General features: G+C 45.4%; 1 protein-coding gene across 4 annotated transcripts; it reads right to left on the reverse strand.

The window, feature by feature from the left end:
* Positions 1-10834: 10834 nt before the first annotated feature.
* Mesd (mesoderm development LRP chaperone) lies at positions 10835-26396 on the reverse strand. Of its 4 annotated transcripts, none has more exons than XM_085841586.1 (3): positions 26292-26396; positions 14320-14552; positions 10835-12134 (listed from the first exon to the last, which is right to left on the reverse strand). In XM_085841586.1, exons 1-3 carry the CDS (start codon positions 26394-26396, stop codon positions 11879-11881), a joined length of 594 nt encoding a protein of 197 aa, XP_085697712.1. In that variant the 3' UTR covers positions 10835-11878. The 4 variants fall into 4 exon arrangements, 2 of the variants coding, with proteins under 2 accessions (XP_085697712.1, XP_021023100.1); XM_021167441.3 differs by lacking the exon at positions 26292-26396 and adding an exon at positions 17812-18211; XR_015047856.1 differs by lacking the exons at positions 10835-12134; positions 14320-14552 and adding an exon at positions 22885-24968 and having other exon boundaries at positions 25713-26396.
* Positions 26397-26446: the final 50 nt, after the last annotated feature.

Consider the following 26446-nt stretch of genomic DNA (forward strand, 5'->3'; position numbering starts at 1 on the left):
ACTCTAGGCAAACCTTATCTTCTCACAAGATGTATGGAGCTCAGGATGCAGACAGGGTTCTCAGAGGCTACAACGATGCTGGTTTCATGAGATGGAACCGAAGGCTGAAGCAGGAGAAGGTATCTGACCATTATTATCACAGGCAAAGAAGCTAGGCCTCGGGGTGACTGTTTATGCACAACAACTATATCCTGGGTTGACACATTTCAGTTAACAAGAACAGTTAGCCAGAAGCAGAACTACAGAAGCCAAAAAGCAAGGTGAGTCCATGTAGAGACTTTCCCAGCACCATGGACTTTGATGGATTAGGTCTTTGTTTTCATTTTGGCAGGTGGTGCTGTCTACAAGCTGAGTTTTACAGCCTGAAAGGTACTTCCATCCTAGAGTGGGGTGTGCTAAGGTCTGGGGTCCTGTTACAGGAGGATAATCCCAGAGACAGGATTCATCTGACTCAAATGCTCCTGCAGAGTCTTCCCTGGAGTCATATCTGGCCCTTTTTTCTCCATGATGTCATCTGTAAAATCCTAAGTGAAATTATGGTACAGTACAAGGACGGAGAGGCTATAACCACTAGGCTGCCTAGCATAAAGCCTAGGCAGGGAGATGGAAACAGGACAAATGAAACTCTATTTCCTCTGTGATGATAATGACATCAATCTGAAAATAATGGTCAGAGATAATGCCCCCCCCCCCGCAATCTTTATCAAGTGAGAAATTTGTCTTGGGAAAGGAAGATCTTGTTGTATTTTGAAGTGAAATCTTATGGATTCCAGAACTGACTTGAGCCCCCTCTGCTGCTGGCAATGACTTGGACTTGCTGGGTTTTCTGTCTTCATCTCCCAAGTGATGGATTACAGCTGTTCACCATCATAGCCAGCGTCTTTGATCCCCTGTTCTTGTTTATTATTACTGTGTGATGGCATGCACACACACACACACAGACACAGACACACAGACACACACACACACACAAGTACCGTAATATGCAGAGGTTAACAAACATTTTTGAGGAGCTGGTCCTGTCTTTCTACTGTGGGAACCAGAGATGAAACTCAGTTTTCTTTGTTTGTTTGTTTGTTGGTTGGTTGGTTATTTGGTTTGGTTTGCTGTTTTTCAGGTTTTCACCAAACACTTTCACCTGTTGCCACATCAACTCAGCCTAAGTTGTTCTTTTATATAGTTTTTTACTGTTGTTGTGACTTATTTATTTATTTATTTAGAGTTTGGGCCAGCCTTGAATTTGCAGTGATTCTCCCACCTCAGGCAGTACAAGCAAGAGGTACCACAACCTGCTTTGTGATTATCCCAGTAAAAATCAAGGTTTCAGATAGGTGTGGTATGGACACATAACAAGACCCTGTTTCAAAAACAAACAAACCAAAACAAAAGAAATCAAGATTTCGGTTCTTATTCTAAAAAACCTGGGAATTCAGAGAATGTGAAGTTTTGGAATCAGCAAGAACCACTTCGGCATTCCAGGAAAATCCAACATGTCTCCTTTCTTTGAGGCCAAGCTCTCGGACTCCATTGACCATCACGAATCAGGAAGCAGGCATGACTGCTTACTGCCTCCATGTGTTACACTGGCCTACTTAGAAAGAGGGATTTTTTTTTTTAAATGTGTTTTGTGGGGAGGGATTTTGTAACTTGAAAATTTCTCCATTTTTCCTTCTATTTAAAACTATATAAAGACAGGTGTGGTAGAACACACCTGTAATCCCAGCACACTGAAGGTCTGGTCTACATAGAGCCTTCCAGGCCAGACAGGTCTACGTACCAAGACCCTGTCTCAGAAATAAATAAGAAAGAAAGAGAGAAAGAAAGGAAGGAAGGAAGAAGGGAAGGAAGGAGGGAGGGAGGGAGAGAGAGAGAGAGAGAAAACATAGTGATCTTGCTCTTGAAGAGGACCAGCACTGAACTGGGTTCCTCCCACCCAAGCTCACAATTACCTTTAACTCCAGCTCTGAGGCATTTGGTGTCTCCTTCTGGATTCGGGGGATGTGCATATAAATGCACATATAGCGGGGCATGGTGGCGCACGCCTTTAATTCCAGCACTTGGGAGGCAGGCGGATTTCTGAGTTTGAGGCCAGCCTGGTCTACAAAGTGAGTTCCAGGACAGCCAGGGCTACACAGAGAAACCCTGTCTCACACAAACAAACAAACAAACAAATCCTTTAAAACGTCATCAAATGATTCTACTATAGTGTTATTTAACACGTAATAAACTGTAGCTGTGTCCTGGTGGCACTTGCCTTTAACCCTCATCATTCCGGAGGTAGAGGCAGGTGGATCTCTGGGTTTGAGGCCAGTCTAGTCCCCAGAGCCAGTTACACAACAGCCAGAGAAACCCTGTCATAGAGATAAATAAGAAAGTAAATAAATAAATGCCATGTAAACTGTATTATATATAACACAAATTATAGTTTTTAATTTTTTCAATTTATTTTATTTTTGTGTGTTTTAGTTCTGCCTGCATGTATGAGCACCACTTGCATGCCTGGTGTCCACAAAAGCTAGAGAGGATGTCATCTCCCCTAGAATTGGAGTTGATGATGGTTGTAAGCATTGTGTGGGTGCTGGGGATTGGCCTACATCCTCTGGAAAGGCAACAAGTGTTCTTCCGCACCGAGCCATCTCTCTAGCCTCCTTAAGAATCTGTTTAAAGGCTGGGCAGTGGTGGCACACGCCTTTAATCCCAGCACTTTGGAGGCAGAGGCAGGCAGATTTCTGAGTTCAAGGCCAGCCTGGTCTACAGAGTGAGTTCCAGGACAGCCAGGGCTATGTTTCTACAGAGAAACCCTGTCTCGAAAAAACTGAAAAAAGAAGAAGAAAAAAGACCCATCTCATGTGAGAGAGCCAACCCCTGATGCTGTAAATGATACTCTGCTATGCTTGCAGACTGGAACCTAGCATAAATGTCTCCTGAGAGGCTTCATCCAGCAACAGATGGAGGCAGATGCAGAGACCCACAGCCAGACATCAGGCAGAGCTCTGGGCATCTTGTGGAAGAGGCAGGGATAGAAGTGAGCAAGCCAGAGGGGTAAAGGACACCACAAGAAGACCCACAGAGTCAACTAACCTGGGACAATGCGGGTTCACAGAGCCTGGACCTAGACCCATACACATTTGTAGCAAATGTGCAGCTTGGTCTTCATGTGGATCCCCTAACAAATGGAGAAGGGGTGTGTCTCAGTGTCTGTTCCATGTCATTGGATCCCCTTCCCTGCCACCTGGACTGTTTGGTGGGGCCTCAGTAGGAGAAGAAGAGGTGCTTAGTCCTGCTGGAACTACATATCCCATGGTGGGGTGATACCTAAGGGGGAGGAGGAGTCTCCCCTCTCTGAGAAGAGGAGGGGCAGTGGGTGAGAGGGATTTGGAAGAGATGGACTGCGAGGAGAGGAGAGAAGGGGGACTATGATCAGAATATAAGGTGAATAAAAAAATTAGGGAAAACCCCGCCTCCATTGGATCCATCTGTAGAGCATTTTCTTAAATAGTGCTTGATGGTGGAGGGCCCAGCCCAGCCCATTGTGGGTGGGGCCACCCTAGGCTGATAGTCCAGGGTTCTATAAGAAAGTGGCCCGAGTAAGACATGGGGAGCAGGCCAGTATGCAGCACCCCTCCATGGCCTCTGCATCAGCTCCTGCCTCCAGGGTCCTGCCCTGTTTGAGTTCCGGTCCTGTCTTCCTTCAATGGACTATGATGTGGATGTGTAAGTCTTATGAGCCTTTTCCTCCCCAACTTGCTATTGGTCATGGTGTTTCATCTCAGCAATAGAAACCCTTACTAAAACACTGCTCTTTATTAAAATGTTTATTTATCTCATCAAAATCTCTTTAATGTTACTTTTCAAACTTCTCCATTAAATTTTTATTCTGGCCGGGCGGTGGTGGCGCACGCCTTTAATCCCAGCACTTGGGAGGCAGAGGCAGGCGGATTTCTGAGTTCAAGGCCAGCCTGGTCTACAAAGTGAGTTCCAGGACAGCCAGGGCTATACAGAGAAACCCTGTCTCGAAAAACCAAAAAACCAAAAAAAATAAATAAATAAATAAATAAATAAATTTTTATTCTAATTACTGAATTTGTGACAACCTTAAGTTATGTACCCATGGCAAGTACTTTATTTCCCATTTATTTCTTGACGTCAACACACACACACACACACAAATTTTTTTCTCCATGCGAATGTCCATGTGTGTATAAGTCAGAAGTGTCATCTTCAGGAATACTGTCTACCAGTTTGCCTTGGAGATAGGGTCCCTCATTGGCGGGAGGCTCACCACCGATTAGACTACACTGGCTACCCGAGGAGTCTCCCGTCATGCTGGGATTACAAGTGGATTCCTTCACACCTGGCATTTTCAAGTAGGTTTTAGGGAACAAACTCAGGTCCTTGTGCTTGTAATTACTTTGCCAATTAAGCCACCCGGCACCCATCTGCACCCCCAAAAGCCACACATTATGAAGTCTTTCCTTTTGCAGGATGTGGAAGTGAAAATGGTTTCTGGAAAGACAGATAAGTAAAGCAGAGAACATGCATCCTTTCCCAACAAAGAGACCCAGGCTCACAGCTACAGGGGAGGGAAGCTCTTAAGTCCAGACTGCTTCTCCCCAACCTGGGAGGAAGACCGTAGTCTAAGCTACTTCATGAAAGCACATAAGGCCAAGGCCACCTGCCAAACCAGGCCAAGCTCAAGGTCCTGTGAACTTTTCTGTTCTCCCTGTTCAGTTTTGAGGAAGCGGCATCTAGCACTAGATCTTATCTTACCAGCTCAGAGGAAGGGAGGGAGAGAGGTCCAGGAGAACTGACTGAGAAGGCTGAAGAAGGCTCAAAGGGGGGTGGGGTGGGGGGAGCTGTGTCTATTCAAGAATGGATGAAAGAGAAAAGAAATAGGTACGGCACCTACCCAAACATTTTGGAATGAGACAACAACAAAAAAGCCACAGCAATCCGATGCTATATAAACACGTATTTTTTTTTTTTTTTTTTAGTTTTTTGGGTTTTTTGTTGTTGTTGTTGTTGTTTTTAATTTTTTTTATTAGGTATTTTCCTCAATTACATTTCCAATGCTATCCAAAAAGTCCCCAATACACTCCCCCCTCCCCAGTCCCCTACCCACCCACTCCCACTTTTTGGCCCTGGCATTCCCCTGTACTGGGGCATATAAAGTTGGCAAGTCCAATGGGCCTCTCTTTCCAGTGATGGCCGACTAGGCCATCTTTTGATACAAATGCAGCTAGAGTCAAGAGCTCTGGGGTACTGGTTAGTTCATAATAATGTTCCACCTATGGGGTTGCAGTTCCCTTTAGCTCCTTGGGTACTTTCTCTAGCTCCTCCATTGGGGGCCCTGTGATCCATCCAATAGCTGACTGTGAGCATCCACTTCTGTGTTTGCTAGGCCCTGGCATTGTCTCACAACACGTATTTTTTAATAGACAAAATCTCATTACTCAAAGCTGGCTGCAAACTTTCTTTGTGATCAAGGATGACGTTGAACTTCTGATCCTCCTGCCTGCCTCTGCCTCCTATGGACTTGTGGTATAAGCCTGTGTCATCATCACACTGCGTTTACGTGATGCTGGGGACTTATTTGAGGCCTTGTGCATCCTAGCAAGCACTTTACTATCTGAGCCATGTCCCCAGTCTCAACATAGACAAATATTCTATCAGGAAAAATCATAGGCCAAGATGAGGAGTGTCCACTTGTGTTTTTCTGAGTTGGAGAAATTAATTTAAAAAACTAGATTTTTAAATGAAACAGCTCAAAGGTGTAATTTGGAAAGCTGAAGTAAGAGGAATTCAAGGCCTGAACTATATAGTAAGCTCCAGGTTAGTCTGAGTCAAAGAATAAATTCCCATCTCAGAATATATATTTAATATATATATACTTAGTACATGCTTGTAAACCAATTATTTGAGGGACTGAGGTCTTCAGTAGGAGGTTAGCCTGGGTTATATAGTGAGTTTGTTTCAAAGTAACAAAATAAAACAAACAAAAAGAATTGAAAACTAAGGAAAAACTTGCTGTGCAAAATCTGTACAGAAAACTACAGATAGGTTGACAAATAAAAAGATAAGTTTTATCCAAATTTTTTAAGCAAAGGAGAGAGAGCTAAATCTGTAATTAAAGATTAAGAAAAAATCAGCATGAAGAGTTTTCCTAGAAAAAAATGGCAGAATGTTGATAATAGAAAGAATCTGAGCTGGCAAGATGTCTCAGTGCGTAAAGACATTTGCAGCCATGCCTGGTGACCTGAGTTCAATCCCTGAGACCTGTGTAATAAGAAGGAACCAATTCTAGCAGGTTTTCTGTTCACCTTTTCACAAGACACTTGCATGCCCTCACATATGCTGCACAAATAAACAAATGCAAAAAACTGGTAAAATTGAAAAACTTCCTAGAATCTAGTAGAAAAACCACTTCCTTCCATGGGTAAAAAAGGGTAGCCTCAGACCCCTCCAAAGGGGTAGAAGTGAATGCTGAAGAAGTCATATGCTCCATATTGTCACTCCAACATAAAGCTTGACATAATGTTCACAAAGAGTGACCAGTCTTATACACCTCACGAGTACACACAGAAAGGATTTTTAAGTGAACTTTATTAATTGACTGTGTGCATGGCACGGCAGTGCACACATGCCATGGTGTGTGCAGAAATCAGAGGCTGATTCTGGGGATCCCTTCTCTCCTTGCTTTGTATGTGTGCTCTGGGGCTCAAACATAGGCCACTAGGTTTGCACAGCAAGCACTTTACTCACTGAGCCATCTCACAGAACACCTCCCTCCAAGTGTTAAATAGCAACCTGAGAGACAGGGAGATACTCACGAATTCCTTTTGTTAAGATGTGGATAGCATAGTCTTCTGTGAAGGCTCGGGTGTTAAAGATTTACTCACAGCAGACAGGCTTTTGATAGGTGACTGGCCTTGAGGGCCTACCTTCATCAATGGCACTAGGTATTTTAGGGAGTGTCTGCCTGATAGCCATTGTATAGAGAAACCTCATGCAGAGTCTACAAGGTCATATGGCAGTGTCACCAGGAGACCTCTAGCAGGGGGCTGCCACTGAGGCATGAAGTGCAGTTCTGAACCCCAACCCTTCCTGTCTCTATTCTGCCTCACCGTAGGCCCAGGAGCACTGATCCAAGCAACTACAGATTAAAAACTGTGAGGCACCACTAACCTCCCTGTAAACTGGTTTTCTCTGCCATTTTGCCTCAGCATTACAATGCTAACAAGGGCAAGTTCTGTGGAGAGCTTTTGAGGCCACTTTTAGAAACTTGGCAGGAATTTGACGTTGGGCCAGGGCAAGTAAGCAGAATCTGACTTTGGGCTAGGACAGGGAAGTAGGCTCAGATAAGAATGTTTACATTTGGGCTAAAACAAAGCTCAAGGTAAACTCAGCCCAGGAATGAGGCAGTCCTTTTTATCTTGGTCAACCCGATAAACCCCTAGAAATAGAGATCATGCGACTTCGTTTAATGCCTTGTTTGTTCCTTGACTATTTGTGCTTATTGCCTGGTTTGTTCCTTAACCTAGAACTGACCTTATTATTTGCATGTACTTAAAATGGTATAAAAGCAGATGGGGGGTGGGGGGTGGGCAGTTAATAAACCTGCTTTTGCCTCAGCACACGACTGGCTGGAAGTCATGTTATAGTTTTGTCTAATCGTCTCTTTCTTTTCAACCCTTGCTCCCTTTTCTTAAGACCCGATTGACTGACTGAACTGGCTTGGTCAATGCTCACCTTGACAAGTGGCTAATTCATACTCCTCCAGCACTCTCGTCTGTGTGTGTGTATGCACACACACAAAACCAATAGAAACACTAAAAACTACAACAGAGCTGTCATAAACCAGAGAGCTCAAGGATGAAAGAAGTCCTAAAATGCTCATCTAATAAGGCTGACACATCATGTACTTGATAGTCTAAAGATGTTATACAAATTTCTTAGACCACTAGAAAGACAAGACAAATTCCCTGAAAACGTGGCTTATGAATTTGCAGACTGGCAAGGCTTGTGTCGTCAGGCTCAGATGAAAGGCCAGTGGTGGAAAACAATGTAGTCCAACTCCCTGATGCTTGTGCAGGTGACACACACTACCTTAAGAGCACCGGCTGCTCCTGCAGAGGACCTGACTCAGTTTCTAACACCCAATATGATAGTTCACAACTGTTTATAACTCTGGTCTAGGGCAGTGGTTCTCAACCTTGCTAATGCTGCAATCGTTTAATACAGTTCCTCAGGCTGTGGTTACCCCCAAGCATAAAATTATTTTGCTTGCTACTTTATAACTGTTAGTTTTGCTATTGTTATGAATTGTAATGTAAATAGCTGTGGTTTTGGATGGTCTTAGACACTCGTGAAAGAGTCCTTCAACTCACCCGAGGGGCGTGACCTATATGTGGAGAACTGCTGTTCTAGGGGAATCTGATACCTTCTGGTCTCATCTGGCACTGTAGACAAATATGCAGGCAAAACACTCACACGCACAGAATAAAGATAGGGTTTTGTTTTATTTTAAATTGTTGGAAATGCCACATGTGATGGCCAAGGCTGTCAAGGATCGCAGACCTGCTGGGAAGTCTCAAATGACAGAACTATCAGGAGCAGCTATTTAGCAATACATACCAAATGTTAAATTTTAACAATTATACTCTAAACAACTTACCCTTCGAATGGAAAAAGTTCACCAAAATATTGTATATGAAAATGTCCAGAGGCTGGGTAAGTGGGCTTCTTTTTAATCCCAATACTCAAGAGACAGAGGCAGGTGGATCTCCAGTGAGGCTAGCCTGGTCTTCATAGGGTGTTCTAAGCCAAAAGAAAAACCACCATTTAGACCTAGGTCATAGGTTGTTTCTGTTGTTGTTAGTGGTAGTGTTTTGCTTATTTCCTCGCATTTTGAGTGTCTCATGTAATACAATCTGATCTGGAACTTCTGATTTTGCTTCTGCTTCCTCAGTGTTGGGCTTACAGGTAAGTTTGGGTATTAAAGCACTTTTAGGGATACATAATTTGGGGGAGGGCTACTTTGGAGCATCTTTCAGAAACTTCAGCATACTCATTCCAAAGACTTAACACAGCTCCCCCCTCTACACCCCTCCCACCAACAACAACAAAAAAAAGTCCTTTGAAATTCCCTAGGAAATTCAGAGAGGGGGCTTGCACGAAGTCTGCTCAGAAACGATTTCCAGTGGTGGAGCTCCCAGGAGCCCTGAGGTGGCCTCCCCATGGACAGATGGCTGGCTAAGGAGCAGATTGTGCTCACTTGAAAGAGAGCTAGAAGCCAGTGGTCCCAGGGGACACTGGACTGAAGTGGTTGTGCTGTCCAGATGCCCCTGCAGTTGCTGTAACAGGGGCTGTCCTCCTGAGAACACAAGACTACAGTGCAACGATGGCAGCGTTAGCCTTCCCTGCTGGTAATTTTATGGAGGAGGCTAAGAGGGCTCCTCTGAAGAAAAGGCCATACACCAAGAATTGTGACTAGTTTCTTTTGCATTTAGTCCTTTTTGTTTTGGGGGTTATTTTTTTTTTGGGGGGGGGGAGCATGAGGAGCGTGAATTTCAGACGTAGCTGAGGCTACCCCGAAACTAAGTAACCTGGCCTGGCCCATCCTCCCATCTCTCCCTCCCAAACACTGGGATTACAGGCATTCAACACCCTACCTCCATCCTCCCATCTCTCCCTCCCAAACACTGGGATTACAGGCATTCAACACCCTACCTGCTTTTCTTCCTTAGTACCACTATAAGGAATCTGTAGTTTGTGACTTTAATATACTTTAATTCTACTTGATTTGACTCATAAAAAGCAGCAGTAGGCCTCCCGGCTTCTTGTGCTTTAGAAACTTGAACCCAAGAATTTGAAGAAATGTGAGAACACTAGGCAGTTTAGGTACTGTCAAAAATCAGGGAGGATAGATTCATCCGGATTTCAAACTCTTGAATTGTAATAAAAGGAGGCTAAATGTGCGAATTTCATTTCTAGTAGCAAATAAGTGTTTGGAGAGGAAAATCTGTTCATCCCAGCTCAGAATACACAGCCAGAAATCAGAAACAGCAGAAAGCATGTACCTCTCTGCCTGTAAACCTGAGAGACTGACTAAAGGCCCGAGTCCGGAGCTCTCCTGTCAGTACTACGTAAAATCCCTGAGGCACTCAAAATTCCAACAGCCTCCTAGAGTCCTCACTCCCCAGTCCAGACTCCTCAGTGGCCTCCCTGGAGCACCCTTGTCTACTACTTCTAGCCTCAGGGCCTTTGCAAAAGGAACACCCTCTGACTTCCCAACAAAGCTCGGCCCATTCAGTTCCCTGCATTCCGCATTTCTTCCTTTCTCCCCACAGTTACTGTCAGTCCTGCCATGTCTGCACTGTCCTGGGAACCCACCAGTGCCAGCTATATCCCAGATGATGCATGAACTGTGGTGAAGAGGCTGCACACCACACTCAAAGCTGTGACAGTCCCGTGTCAGCATCATGAAGGCTTCCAGAAGGAAACGGCAGCCCTGAGAAAAGAGCATCATGGCTAGACATGACAGTAGCCAATCAACTACCCCATGTGAAAACAGAAAAACCCCAGGAACAGGGCTTGTTTCAGATTTGCTGGGCCCACAGATACCAAAAGGATGGGTGCCCTGTCCCAGCTTCTCCTAGATTGGCAGCACCCTCCAACAGGACAGCAGCAGATCATCGGTGCAGGACCAAGAAAAGCTTCTTTCTGAAGAGGCTCAGCAGGTTGTGTCCAGGACACCCAGAGGTGGGGAGGGAGGTGTGGCTTGGTAAGAGAAACATGAACGGAAACCAACTGGAGGACAGAATATACCCATCACTGGAAGCTGGTAATTGTACTTTATTTTTGAAAAACCAATGACCAACAGTAGCTTCACTGGGACAAAGTACTGGCAGCAGGGTAGGGCAATTCTTCACCTGTGACACTCTTAACAGTGACAATTTCTAGCCGGGTACGTGTGCATGTACTATTTCCAATTTCAAACCACAAGTGAAGTTTTAAAAGAATGTGAGTTCTTAAAAATGGCATCCTCATAGAAATGTTCTTTTAGCTAAGCTTCAACCTATGAACAGCAGAAACAGATGTGAACAGCAGCACATCATGAGTACCATACAAAAGCACAAGTTTAGGCACTTCATCAAAGGAAACCACTTAGAAATACTGTAGATGAGGTCCACTCCTATGCAAGACTGCTGGTCCCTCCTCACCAATTTTATAGTTGTCGGGCTATGCAGAACGTGAGGCCTCAGTGAAGCATCCTTCTTTCCCCACATGAGGAACAAGCGCATTCCCTCTACAACTACAGGAGACGGGGAGACAAAGACTCCCAGGAACTGATGAGGACTTCTGGATGGCACTGTCGTGAATCTGCCCACTCTGCATAACGAGTTTGCTGTCCAGATCCTGGGCGCACAGCACTGCTCATATGGCAGTTATCTTCACCCACTGAACAATCAATGCCCGCTTCAGTCAAGTCCTTAAAGGTTCTCAAGGCTTGTCTGACTTGAGCTTGTAACACACAGATACAACAGGCCATGGGACCACAGCAGGTGCACTGAGGAGGGAGTGGTACTCTGGGGGTGTCATGGACTCAAGAGATGTAAAAGGTACAAAACATCAAGTTTCCAAAGTCAGGTGAAGCCACAGTAGACATGACTTGCCAGTCCACTACCAATCACAAATCCTGCCTTCACATGGGAAGCCTTTTATACGGTAACTGTGATATTGACCAGATGGTCACACACAGACCATTTCTAGAGGACATGAGAATGTCATCTGCTATGCAGTTTCCTGCACCCACCTGCCCCACCAGTCTTCGAGGGGCTATCTGGTCCTGCCTATCCAGCGGGAAGCTTGCCACCTGCTAAAGGTCTTCTCTTCTACTCCCAGCTCGATTGTCTTCCTTGGAAGCCCGTGGTTTGGGATCTCCCTCCTTCTTTTTAGCCTTCTCTGGCTTTGTTTTATTTTTCTCTTTGCTTCCTCCTCCTTTGCCAGGATACATCTGTCCTTCTAGAGTGACTTCAGCACACCGGTCTTGACTGACCAAAAAGTCCTTGATCTCCCAGGCATAGCTCCCATCCCGGAGCATGAAGATGGCGCGGTCTGATCCCACGATGAACCTAGATGGAGAAGCCATCAGTTAGCAATGTAAGTGAGGCGCCTGGGGTCAGAGAAGGTTGGGAGGCCTACATTTTAATTCCACCCAAATGCTGAACTGTTCTGCCTCGGGCCAAGTGGCTGCTGACTTTAATGTTCACTGAGCTCTAAACAAGCATCTTGCTGAGATCAAGACGGAAGCAGACACTTGATGGTCCTGAAGCATACATAAATGACGCTGTGAAGAGATTATAAATGACAAATTCCTTAGGGAGCTGCAAGGGATGCAGGTGTGCTGCGAAGGGGAGAAATTCCCATTTTTATCTTTTTTTTTTTTTTTTTTTTTTTTTTTGGTTTTTCGAGACAGGGTTTCTCTGTGTAGTCCTGGCTGTCCTGGAACTCACTCTGTAGACCAGGCTGGCCTCGAACTCAGAAATCTGCCTGCCTCTGCCTCCCAAGTGCTGGGATTAAAGGCGTGCGCCACCACGCCCGGCGCCCCATTTTTATCTTTAACATTCTGAAATGTCATTTCCATCTATGTCTTATGGTTTATATTGGCTAGTTTTGTGTCAACTTGACACAGCTGGAGTTATCACAGAAAAAGGAGCTTCAGTTGGGGAAGTGCCTCCATGAGATCCAGCTATAGGGCATTTTCTCAATTAGTGATCAAGTGGGGAGGTCCCCTTGTGGGTGGTGCCATCCCTGGGCTGGTAGTCTTGGGTTCTATAAGAGAGCAGGCTGAGCAAGCCAGGGGAAGCAAGCCAGTAAAGAACATCCCTCCATGGCCTCTGCATCAGCTCCTGCTTTCTGACCTGCTTGAGTTCCAGTCCTGACTTACTTGGTGATGAACAGCAGTGTGGAAGTGTAAGCCGAATAACCCCTTTCCTCCCCAAGTGCTTCTTGGTCCTGATGTTTGTGCAGGAATAGAAACCCTGACTAAACCATGGTTTTTGTTTGTTTCCTGATAAATGTTCTCACATAGCCCAGTATGACTTCCTAAGAGGATGACCTTGAACTTCAGATCCTCCTGCCTTCATCTCCCAAGTGCTGAGTTTACAGGTATATGCCACTCACTGTGCCCAGCCACTTTTTATGTTCTGAAGTCTCAAACTGGCTTTGATGAGAAGGCTAAAAGCCACTGCATGGAGCAGGTCCTACAAGATGCCTCCTCAAGGGCCCGCAAAGATTCAAGGGAAGCAGACAGAAATCCTAACCTCCAAGGTTAGCAACAAGCACTCAGTGTATCCCCATACATTAGTGCCCAGGAAGAAGAAAGCAATGGCATGGGTCTGGGTGACACATAAAAGTGTGCCCACAAGGCATGATGCTGTGCTCCTAAGCAGCAGACCATCAGAGAACAGTCATCACCAAGATATCTGATGGAGTTACAGAAAGCATTCTTAGCAACTCCTTCCGTTCTTTCTTATCACTTTCTTACTCAATTAAGATATGTAAAGACTTGGGTTTTTGGAACTATTGTTAAACAGAAAAAAATAGGCTCTAAAAAAAAAACCCCAAAAACCAAAACTCAGTTGGATGGGTAGGGAGGTGAGTGTGGGAAGGACAGATTTAGAAGGGGGTATAGGATGGTGAATATGATAAAATATATACTGTATAAAATATATATAAAGTAGAACCTTTCATATTGTAAGAGTTCCAACTTTAAGATCATATGGCCTTTGAAAACAGACTTGTTCACTTTCGTTTTATTAAGCACGTGTTACAACCACAGGTGTCAACACAGCTACACCATGAACCGTGGAGCTCTAACTCATTCATTCTTCAAAGAGACTAAGCAATACCATTTTTATTCTGATGAAGCAAAAGTTAGAGAGATAAGAGACAAACCAAATTTCCAAGACAAGACAAGACATTAAAACAAACATACTAATTTGGCCAATAAACAAACAAGTAAACCATTGTTTCAAGAAAAAAAAATTAAATAAAAGGATTCATAGACAGGAAAGGCCCAAGGCCTTTGGGAAGACTGCCAAAAAAGACACCCTGCTTCAGCCCCAGAAAAATCCCCAGCACACATCCAGGTGATGTGGCCAAAACTGCAATCCCAGTGCTAGAGGCAGAGGTGGGAGGATCTTTTTAAGTGTGAGGAGTGAGGCCAGCTGGACTAAATGGCCAGAGCTAAAGTGAAAAATCAAATATAAACCCCAAATGCCCACAAAAATGACCTAGTATAGCTTGGGTCTTTACCTCTGAACGTCATAGTTGGCGTTGAACAGGCTACCCTGCCACAGGCTGGTGATCTCCTCTGTCTCCTTCTCGGTGGGGCTCCCAGACACAGTGACAAACATCATCAGAGTCTTCCCTTTCTTTGTCATTTTCAAGATGCTTTCAGGTTTGCCTGGGTCTAGCTTTGAGAAGTCGATAGGTGCCGAGGGTCTCTTGTGTTCTGGAAGGTCTCCTTCTTCTATGTCATCATCTTTCTGTCAGGAGAGATGATGACATTAACCTGTCATCAGAGACGCTCTCTGCACTCGCACAGGTTCTGCCCAGGATGTCAGACGCAGGGGCACACCACCAAACTACTACACAAACAAAATGTCCAAGGATATGCCCCTTGACAATACTTAGGGGTCCTGCGTCACATAGGTTTCTATAATGTTCTTATTTCCAATTTAATCTCAATTTAGATTATAAAAACAGCCACATTCTGGTGTGGTTATAGACGCTACCTAGCAATGAAAATCAAATACACATACAACAGATCTCAAATATAGGTATAACGGCTAAGGGCTATACTCTCAGTGACTCCCAGTGATCTCAAGGAGAAAGAGAGAATTCAAGGCCAACTTAAGCAGTTTAGCAAGACCTTACCTACAAACACACATGGGGATGTGGCTTAGTGGTAGAGTACATGTCATATAGGGGTGAGGCCTTGAGGTAAATCGCCAACACCACTAAGACAATTTTCTTTTTTTTTTTAAATAACAGGTGCCAGGCATAAAAGAAAGACATATTATATAATCCCATTTATTTAAGGTATCAAGAACAAGTAAAAATAATGTGAGGGGACAGGAATTAGAACACTGATTGCTTCTGGGAGGATATGAGATGGGTCTGACTGAGAAAGAACACAAAGGAATCTTTTGGTGTGATGGTCTGCAATCCCAGGACTCACTCCATTCTGTATTTCAATAAAGTGTAGGTTATCAGTGACAGAGGACATGTCTAGCAACCCCAAGGTCCTGGGTCCTTGCTTCCAGCAGAGCAAAACAAGCAAACTCCTCATGATGCATCCTTAAAACCCACAATTCACTGCATGCAAATGTTCAACCCCTATACTTCTTCTATGTAGTGGTGTGTCCTAGCAATTCTGAAAACACCTGTGAATTTTAGGAAGGAGCAAAAGTGTAGACATGCGAAGGATGACTATAGCAGATTCCTCACTTGGGGGAAGATGCCACATGGAAGCAGGAAGAGAGCACCCTGTGGATACTGACTGGAAATGCAGGCACATTGATTTGAGAGGTACCTGGATGAGTGGGTAGATAAAAATATTAAGACATAGGTTTCTTGTTTGTTTTCTGTTTTGTTGGTGTTTTTTTTTTTTTTTTGAGACAGGGTTTCTCTGTGTAGCCCTGGCTGTCCTGAAACTCACTCTGTAGACTAGGCTGGCCTCGAACTCAGAAATCCGCCTGCCTCTGCCTCCCAAGTGCTGGGATTAAAGGCGTGCGCCATCACTGCCCGGCAAGACATAGGTTTCTTAAAGAAAAGCCTAGACACCCCATAGAAAACAAAAAGTGAAGCCTTAAATATCTTTTTTGCCTCAGCAAGAATCACTCATATAACAACAAGTCGGAATGACATGGACATCAACCTGAAGCAATTCTAGGGCCAAATCTGGAATAATATGAACATCAAAATAATAGTGAGGATTTATAATTCTCCAAGTCCATATTAACATAAAGAAAGAAAAAGGATATCAGTAGAATATCAATAAATAGTTAATACATGGAATAACTAATAAAATAACTAATAAATGGAAGAACGTACATAACAGACAGAAATAAATAATCCCTAAAGGGGATGGTAAGTTGGCTTGGTGGGCAAGGCGCTTGCCTTGGCACACATGATGGATGACCTGAATTTAATCCTCAGGGTCCACAAGGTGGAAGGAAAGAAATGACCAACTACATCCAACTTGTTCTCTGACCTTCATATGCATGCTGAGGTACATATATAGGCACAGAGATCTCTACTAGACCACACTCACAAGTGTATTTGTATTAAATGCAGGGAATGTTAATCTGTTGGTCTCTGCTGTTCAGCTCAGTACACATCTCTCTAATAGACTCTCCTGTCCTGTCTAAAATCAAACCTCCTTCCTGTTGCCTTCTGACATTCCCACACAACACTTCCTCTTTATAAGATCCAACCATTTTTGTTTCTGTTTACAATGGTTATTTCCTACCCACTTGTTCTGACAGATGTCTTGCTCATCTCTGTGACCTCCTCTTCCTCAGGGTCTGAGCACTGTCCATGGCTAGGTCTCTCACAAGGCAAGGTTCACTTTAGCAGGTAAAAAGGCATTTATTTACTAGAGTCCAAAAAGGACAGTTGGAAATTGAAAGGAGTCATACCCACTCAAATCTACTCTAAATTTTCTTTCCAGAATCTCACAGTGGAGCCCAAACCAGTTTGAAATTTACTATGTAGCCCAGGTTTAACTAAGGCTAGCCTCCTCCACTAGTCTCTTAAGTGCTGGAATTACAACCTTGCACTACCATGGCCCCACTACTCCAGTTCTTCTGTTGGGTACAGAGAACAAGAAAACAGGAGTCCCCCCTTTTTAAGTCAAATCCAGCAGGTGGATATTTTAAATGTATGCCCAAAAGTCTCACCCCCTTCCAACAATATAGTTATCCACAAGTTAAAAAAAAATCAGCATTGGAAACAAACTCTGAAAAGTTCTCTTGCAGAGAACCTTACACAGTGAATATAGCTATGTGTGTGATTCCTTTCCATCAGCTGTGCCAATCAAATACGACAGTACAATCAAGGGCTGCAGTGTACTTTTGAACAGGAATTCCTCCTTAGAACCTTTTGCATACCCCAAATGCAATCAAGTAACAGATCAGAATTCAGCCTCTCACAAAACAAGTCCACTACTCCCATCAATGAAAAACGTGAGTTGCATATGAGATATGCCTTAGTTCCCTTTACCAGTAAAATAAATCCACCCACGAAATTACAAAAGCCCCAGCAGGAATATATACCAAAAGAAGTCGGAAACCCTCTATATTTGGAAAGATCTCTATCAAAGCTAAAAAGGTTGAGAGACCACCTTAGAACCCATTCACTCCAGAACAGGAGGAGGAAGGAGGGAATGCTCTTCAGGAGCGCTCGCTCCCTGTTCGCGGCTCACTGACCACCAAGATCAATGTAGAGACCCCCGCGACATAGCAAGGAAAGTAGGGCTTGACTGGTGAGAGTCCAAGTGCTGACTGGAGTGGCTGAGGAGCCATGGTAGCGAAGGACCCTGGGCGAGAGGCCTGAGCCGTGGTGGAATGAAGGGAGACGCGGGAGTCAACGGGTACTGGGAGACATTTCAAGAAAGACCCTGAGAGGGCAGCGAGCGGGATCAGGGGGCAAAAGTCAGAAGGTCAAATGTCCGAGAGGGTAAGGGTTAGGAGAAAAGGGATCTGTATGGGAGATGCTCAGAAGTGTGCGGGCGACACAGACCTCCCACTGCTCCAGAAGTCGCGCCATGTCGGCATCGTTGTAATCGCGGATATCCTTCTTTTTCCGTGGAGGTGGGGTGGCCTCGCCCGGAGTGTCCGCCGCGTAGGCATTAGGAGGAGGGAGCAACAGAAGGTCCGAGGCACACAGAAACAGTAGAACCGCGCGCAGCCACCTGGAGGCAGCCATGTTAGCAGCCTAGCGTAACGGACGGCCCAGCGTAACGCACAATGAGCCTGCGCAGACTGCGTGCGGAGTCAGGGCGCCGGGGCCTCACCCCCACCGCGCCCCCGGCCTTCCAATCCAGTCCCTAAGCGTGTTCTGCGCAGAACTAAACCCAGTACTTGACCCCGTCCCACCCAATGGCTCCGCCTCCGAGGAGTCCGTAGCCTACCACACCCCGCCTCGTTCTGGTTCCTCCTGTCCGGACCTCATCCGGTAGCTCCGACCCCCTTGGCTCCGCCCACAACTGCGTTCCCTTGGGGCTCCCAAACTCAGGCCCCTCCCTGTCATCGAGCCTTTCACCACTTGACTCCGCCCCTCAGACGCGGTCTCCTGACTCCGCCCCTAGGGTCCCACCTCCTCACCAGACTCCGCCCCATAGCTCTGGGAGCTCAACTGGCTGGGGACCAAGGGTTCCTCCTCCTGGTTCCTCCCCTTGCCAGGCTCCGCCCCGCGAGCTCCGCCCCTTGGCCTGGCCAAGCAATCTACCCTAGCTGGGTCCAGCCCGACTGTGCTTTCTCCACTGTTTGGGGGTTTTGTTAGAAGTCAGCCCTTTTGTCTCTCATTCTCTAGCCAGGGTCTGAAAGTTCCCTCAGGGTTTCAGTGACAGAGTCCTCGAAGCCTATGAAATGAATGAGATGGAAGATATGCAAACTACCTTGACCCTGAGGCCCTTTTCGGGGTGTGGACTTTCAACTACTCTCCCTAGTAATTTCTAGCAAGAGCAAACCACCGGCTGAAAGGCTAAGGACAGCTGGGGCAACTTTTCTCGAAGACTGTAAATATAGGGTCTATTGTTATTCTGCTCCACAGATGATTTTCGACCCACCATTCTTTCAATATCGCTGTCAATTAAACTGAAAAAAAAAAACCATTTAATCGATAACCACTTTTATTGTTTAAAATAGTTCCAGTCTCTTCTGATTTCCATCTACCACTGTGGCTTTAACCTATAGGACAAAACCACCCTAATTTTGTTTTCTATTTTACAAGATTTTGACCACTAAGATCTTCAAAAATAAAATACTTGGGGTCAGATATACTTTAAAGTTTCCTAAGCTTTAAGTGGCAGATCTGATTTCTTTAAAATTTCAAATTATATCCTAAGACATGAAACCTTGGTGTAGTTGGAAAATATTCGAAAACTATACCTTAAGTACTGACCCCAAGGTGTCACATAGTGCATACAATTTATTTCTATATTTACAAATGTATCTCAAGAATGGGTTTTCAATGTTTATGTCAGCATACTGTGTTAATTACTAAGCATACTTGGGTTCTTGAGAGTTTCATCCCATTACTATTTTTTAGTTTTTCTTTTGTTTTTTGTTTTGTTTTGTTTTGTTTTGCTTTGTGGGTGTCTTTTGTCTTGTTTGTTTTCTCAAGACTGGGTTTCCCTGGCTAGTCTGGAACTCACTCTGTAAACCAAGCTGACCTGGAATTCAAAAGATCTGCCTGACTCTGCCTCCCAAGTGCTGGATTGGAGGCATGTGCTACCACAACCATTCTTCACTACTACACCAGTGTTTTTGTTTTCTCTCTCATGGTCATTATTATATTACTATTTTCCCTGTCTTTTTCTCTATACTATGGATGGATACCGTTAATAGGTTTCATATAGTGCAAATCCTTTACAAAATGTTTAAGTAAAAGTCTTTCTTATGACTGATACTTCTTTCTCAGAAGTAGGTGGAAATTGAGAGATAAGAGTGTCCTGGGTTCAGCTGGGCATGGTGGTGCACGCCTTTAGTCCCAGCACTTGGGAGGAGGCCGAGGCAAGCGGATTTCTGAGTTCGAAGCCAGCCTGGTCTACAAAGTGAGTTCCAGGACAGCCAGGGCTACACAGAGAAACCCTGTCTAAAAAAAAAAAAAAAAAAAAAAGAGTGTCCTGGGTTATCCAGCCTTCTTTGTCATATGGCCCCATCACACAGGTCTGGAGTTTCTATCCTCAAGGTCATCAAAAGTTCCAGGATGGCTATTGGTACTCCAACCATCAGATGGAAATGGGAAATAAGTCAAACTGAAGGACGAGCATCCTATTCGGGAATTGTGCATTGAGCTACCCTCTCTGAGAGGGACTGGGAGTAATTATTTAGCTGTATTTGCTACCATCTCAAATAAATTTAGGCTTGTTAGGAAAGCATAAAGTGGAGGTTAAGAAAAGAGCTAACTAGCAATGTGAGCCTTATTGACCTTCACTCTAAGGTCAAATGTGGTGTGCATTTATTCCCACTGTAGTAAAGTAGCTGATTTTTTTCCATATTCATACATGGATATGAATAAACACAAGGACATTTTCTGTTGACATTGTACAGAAACAACTCATAAGAAAAAGGAACTTTTTTCTCTTCTTTTCTGAAATCATAAGGGAAATGTCATGAGCCTTCTCCCAGGGGCACATTGCTCCACCCCGTGGCTTGGAGCTCTGTCCTGGCACACTCATGCTAAAAAACATGCACAGCTGTGGCAGATCATGTGCTCTGCAGGGCGGGGTCACCCTGGTCATTCATTCTGCCAACTGCCAAGGTAAGGTTTAGAAAAAAATGCTGGTTTTCTTGGCCCGAGATATCTAGTTACAGAAAAATAAAAAGTTTTTTTTTCTCTGTTCTTTTCTTTTTTAAGTATTGTACCACAATTGTTAAAACAAGTCAGAAGTTTCAGGGCTACTGACTGTCATCTGAGGAGGAAACACATCTGGCTCCTACTCCATTGATCTGAAAACATTTGGAGCAACTACATTTTCAACATTTGACAGACTAAGTATATTTTGGTGTTTTGGAACACTGAAGAAACTTTTTTGTCTAATGACTTACTGTTAGGCAGGTGAGACATTGACAGGAAGGTGAACCTGAAGTCCTTGGTATCATACAGGAGGGTTTGCAATAGCAGAGGGGCTAAGCCATCTACAGTACACGCTACAGATTCCAGGTCAGGAGCTAAAGGGGCCATGATAAATGTCTGTACTTAGTCTGTACTTATTTCTTCTTCTTCTTCTTCTTCTTCTTCTTCTTCTTCTTCTTCTTCTTCTTCTTCTTCTTCTTCTCTCTCTCTCTCTCTCATTCTCTCTCTCTCTCTCTGTGTGCGTGTGTGTGTGTGATATTCACGTGAAGGCCAGAAGTTAATACCTAGTGTCTCCCTTCACTGATTTCCACTTACTAATACAATAAGGCAGGTTATTTTCTTTAAACCAGGAGTTTACCATTTCTACTCATCTGGCTAGATAGCTTACTACAGAGATTCCCTTTACTGTCTCCTTGAGGGCTGGGCCACCCAGCTTTATGTAGATCCTAGGAACCCAAACTTTGATCCCCATACTTGCTCAGCAAGGGCTTTACCCACTGAGCCATCTCCCCAGATCCTGCCCCTATATTTGTTTTAAGTCTTGGAATTATTCAAATGGGGTCAGATATATGGTATAGCCATGGGATGAAAATATGGACCCAGGAATCCAGGACACTTTCTTCCCTGATGTCTACCATGGCGCCATCAGTGAGGCTTACAGCATAATAACACTAGTAGCCATATAGAAAATAGTTTCAAGGTCTAGCTAGAGCCAGGAGAACTCAGATGGCCCTGGAATTTGAACCAGGTCTGAGGCAGTGCAGTATAGAGCTGTTGAAGAGGAGCCGAACATAAAACTGTGTTCGGTGCCTAAATGAGGGGCCAAGCTCTGGGTTAAATACTCAGGCCAAGTGCATCCTAAGTTTAATGAGAGCATGAGCCTGGGTTCATGCTGGCCTACATTCTCCACAGCTAAGGAGTAAGAACAACACCTTCTAACACTACCTTGCATGAAACCTTGCATGAGCAATATCCAAAACCTGGATGACACTGTCATCAATGACCCCTAGGACCTGGTAGGAGCCAAACATTAACCCTTTAAGAATCGAATTGTAGGGGGCTGAAGAGGTAGCTCAGTGGTTAAGAGCACTGACTGCTCTTTCAAAGGTCCTGAGTTCAAATCCCAGCAACCACATGGTGGCTCACAACCATCCATAATGAGATCTGATGTCCTCTTCTGGGGTGTCTGAAGACAGCTACAGTGTACTTACATATAATCTTTAAAATAAAAAGAACCAAATTGTGGGACAAATGGATTCTAGTAACACTGTCTGACGACTATACAAGGCACTCGGATGGGAGCATAGATACTGCCTCTGTTCTTCACAGGTTAACAGAATTGTGGAGGGAGCCAAGCCAGTAGTCCCAAACAGTATGGCAATGGCCTCAACCAGGTTCTGCAGACAGCACAGTAGAAACGAGGGACAGCCGTGCCCAAGTGTGTCTAAAGGTCCAGAGAAGCTGTGTGTGAGGCAGCAACAGCCTGAGTTAATCTGTAAGTACTGACCACCAGGTATCGTGACCAGGAATGGTTAGTGTGGCTGCCTATGGTCCCTAAATCCTGGGATTCATCTTTATTTTCCCACTGGCTGGTGGAATAGGCTATGAAACGATCATCTTGTGCAAGCAGCCTTACTATGGTACCAGTGAGGCTGATAGCAATCGTGACATCATAGGATACCCTGGGAAACAATTGGAAGAAATCCCCACTCTCCTAGATACTAGCTGAATGCTCCAGCATTTGTGTCAGTGTCTTCACTGGGCCTGTGCACAGCTTCCTTGCTCACTACAGAAGCAACAGAGAAGATAAGAAACTGAAGGCCAAAGTCTTGCCCCAAGTGTGTTACTGGACAGGGTCAGAATGTGCCAGAGGGCTAGAGAATATACCAACTATGGAGGATCGTCTTATTCCATGGTGATTCTGCACTCTAGCCAGTAAGGGGCTCTTTTTTTTTTTTTTTTTTAAGATTTATTTATTTATTATATGTAAGTACACTGTAGCTGTCTTCAGACACTCCAGAAGAGGGCGCCAGATCTCGTTACGGATGGTTGTGAGCCACCATGTGGTTGCTGGGATTTGAACTCTGGACCTTCGGAAGAGCAGTCGGGTGCTCTTACCCACTGAGCCATCTCACCAGCCCCAGTAAGGGGCTCTTATGTACCAATTGTGATGGGGAATAAAAAAGGGATGGGACCGAATCCTTCAGTTGTAAATTGTTCTTCTTCAGGAGAAGTGTTATTTGTTGTTGATGATTTTAGGGTAGGTCTCGCCTAGCCCTGGTTGCTTTAAACTCCTTACATAGCTGGCAGATGATCTAGAACTCCTGATCCTGCTGCCTCTATCTCCCAAGTGCTAGTATGTGACACTACGCCTGGCCAAGGCCGATACTCAAGAAGGAGAATGAACCAAGATGTCTGCAAATGTGTAAGAAAGCTCATCTGAGACCACTGTCCACCTGTGAGTACAAACATAAAACCAAGAAACACAAGTCCAAAGTTACGATATGGCCAAGACTGCTCCTTACCAACCACTGGGTGGCACTGTATACCACAGACAGCTTGGTTGCTTGTCCACAAATTCTGGGGGTATACCTTGAATGTCTAAAGTATATACAAGTAAATATTATTTCCTATAAAAGGAACATTCTGATACGTTATAGCACTGATTAATCTCAATGACATTATGCTTAATGAAATAAGACAGACACAAAAGAACGGAGTGCTTCAAATAATCAAGTTCACGGATGAAGTTGGTAATGGCCAGAGACTAGAAGAGAGAATGGAGAGATGTTATTTCACAGGTAGAGTGTCAGGGAAGATGAAACTTTTCTGAAGGTGGATGGTGCTGGGCACAGTACCAACCCCCTCAAAAAAAACAAAACAAAACAAAACAAAACAAAACAAAAAAACCTCCCAACCCCCATTCCCTACCCATCCAGCAGTAACAGCAAGAGCAAGGTGAGAAGGAACAGGGAAATCTTAGATTTGGTTTCCACTGCTTTGGTTTGCAGGTCACCTCGATTTCCCTAGCACTGATCAGAATGCATAATTCTGCCTAACATGACCAAAAAACTTAGTATGCAGTACTTTGTTTGTTTTAGTTTTTTGAGACAGGGTTTCTCTGTGTAGCCCTGGCTGTCCTGGAACTCACTCTGTAGACCAGGCTGGCCTTGAACTCAGAAATCTGCCTCCTTCTGCCTCCCAAGTGCTGGGATTAAAGGTGTGCACCACCACGGCCTGGCTAGTATGCAGTGCTTGATCTGCTGTCCATTTTTGTCCTGTGCTTTTACTGAGTAAACAGTAACTGGGAGCACTTGTTTGGGAACCTTCCCTTCCGGGACTCTAATCTTCACAAGCAGAGGCTGCTCTACTACAATCTAGAGTGTAAGCGCAGTGCCTTGAACAAGGGCTGGCACATGGTAGATACCCAGTGTTTGAGCTGTAAGTGAACAATGGCAGGAGGAAAACAAGAAAGAACCTGGAAAGATCAGTTTAGGAAGAGTGACACTATCTGGAAAACGAAGCCTTGGTGGCAGGCACCCTTGCCTGCTGAGCTATCTTGCTTGGTCCCTCTCTTAGGTTCTCAGAGTTAAGGAAACTATTTTTTAGAATTAACTGCTATTCCTGGGTTACCATGGAGGAAGCAGCCCTATAGAATCACTTCTTGTTAAGAGAGCCATTGGTTTTACTGGCTTCAGTTTGCAGAGACAGTTGGTTCACCTAGAATCTAGAGCATCTGCAAGGGCATTTTTTTAAATTATTATTTTTGGTTATGAGTAGGGTGGCTATCCAGGTTTTTACCTGTTGTTCCTCATTAACTTATATTAATAACTTGACTCATAATTCATTCTGTAAACTATTGGGGTTTGGACGATAAATTTGAGGCCATCCAACTTATAAATAACATTTATAACTGGCTTAAAAATGTAGGACGTGGAGGTCCTATGAAGAGACAGAAGAACAAACATTTCCATTGGCTGAGCACACACTGGCTGTGCTGGGCACCAGCAGAAGACTTCAGGGCTGTCGAGAGGAGAGAGGAGAGTGCTTTACTGGGAGGAGGCCCAGGTGTTCCAGGAGTTTCTGGCATACAAGGTCTGCACAAAGAAAGGGAGTGGCTGTGACCAGTGGGGTTAGGGGACCTTCTCTTTTAGCCACTGCTGTGGTTAAGAGCCTAGGGAGTCACTTAGTCCACCTGGCCACAAGGCCCTATGGCACAGGCCTACAATCACCAACTACAGACCCTGAAGAAGGATCACCAGAAGTTCAAAGCCTGTCTGCACAGTTAAATTAATAAATAAAAAGTACAGTAGCTCAAGGTCCTCCATTTAATCAATCCCTCGTTACAGGGCGGGGAGCCATCTGGGCCAGCAGTTTCTCAGCCTGTAACCCAGAGATAATAGTGTTTACCTCCAGAGACTGGCTCTTTACTTAACAATGGTTGCTATTATTCCATTATATAGATGGAGTCAGGAAAGGGTGAGCTGCTGATCAAGGCACATTCGAATTCTAGCCAGCTGGAACCGAGGTCACCTTACACTACCTGACTACACTAACTTGAGAGAGAAAACTTGTCCAAGGTCACACAACTCCTAAACGGCTGGGGGGAAGACCAACCTCAGGGAGGGTCTATCACTGAGTCACACAAGCTGTGGGGACTCGAGCGTGATCAGAGCTCCTTTTCACTGTTTCACGGAAACCCACCCACAGGAGAGGGTCGAACGCAACAAAGGGCGGAGGAGGGCTTGCAAAAGTCATCGAATCTCAGAGGTGATTGGAATCCGGAGGCGGATCCAGGGAATAATGAGTGGCATCCTCCCCAAGCAAGCAAAACAGATCACCTTTTACACTAGCTCTCTCGGCAGGGAGGAAGCATCGAGTCCTGGGGCACGCTGAGAGCTTACGTAAGGCCACTAGCGGCTGCGCCCCGGTGTCCCCAGGGTATACACAGCGCCTGGGCGCGGAGCGAGGGCGGGCCTTCCCCACCACACACGCTTCCCAGCCTCTCCGGATGCAGGGACCACCGGCCCCTGGGCCGCAGCGTCGAGGCTGGGCGCGGCGTCCTCCCACGGCCCCCAGCTTCCCGGGGGAGGAGCAGCGCATCGCGCAAGCATCCGGGATCGGCGGAGGGGGCGGGAGGAAGGGCGAGAGGAGGAAGCGGGATTTAAACGAAAGGCGGTGACGCCACACAAAAGATTCCTATAGGCTCCGGGGAGGTTACGGCCGAGGTGGCGGCGGCGAGCCGGGGGCGAGGCGGACGCCAGGAGGCGAAAGCCGCAACCGTGCGCGGGCAGGCGGGTGTCCCCTGGCCTGCGGTCTCCTCCCTTCCTTTCAGTTGCTCGGAGGTCGCTCGGAAGTTGCTGGTTGACAAACATGGCAGGAGTCCGGGCCCGGGTCGGCCTCCGCGACGCCGCGCTCACCTTCTGAGCCGACCACCCTGGGGCGTCGGATGCGCGGGGCCCGCAGGCTCTGCGGGGAAACACAGATGGAATCTCCACGACAGCCGGTCGCCGGCCGCAGGCCATTCAGGCGGGGAGGGCGTGCCGCCGCGGCGCCGGGCCGCGCACTCTGAACC

Source organism: Mus caroli, unplaced genomic scaffold (assembly GCF_978045245.1).
Source record: "Mus caroli unplaced genomic scaffold, Mus_caroli_1 scaffold_8, whole genome shotgun sequence".
In the NCBI taxonomy this organism is placed as follows: Eukaryota; Metazoa; Chordata; class Mammalia; order Rodentia; family Muridae; genus Mus; species Mus caroli.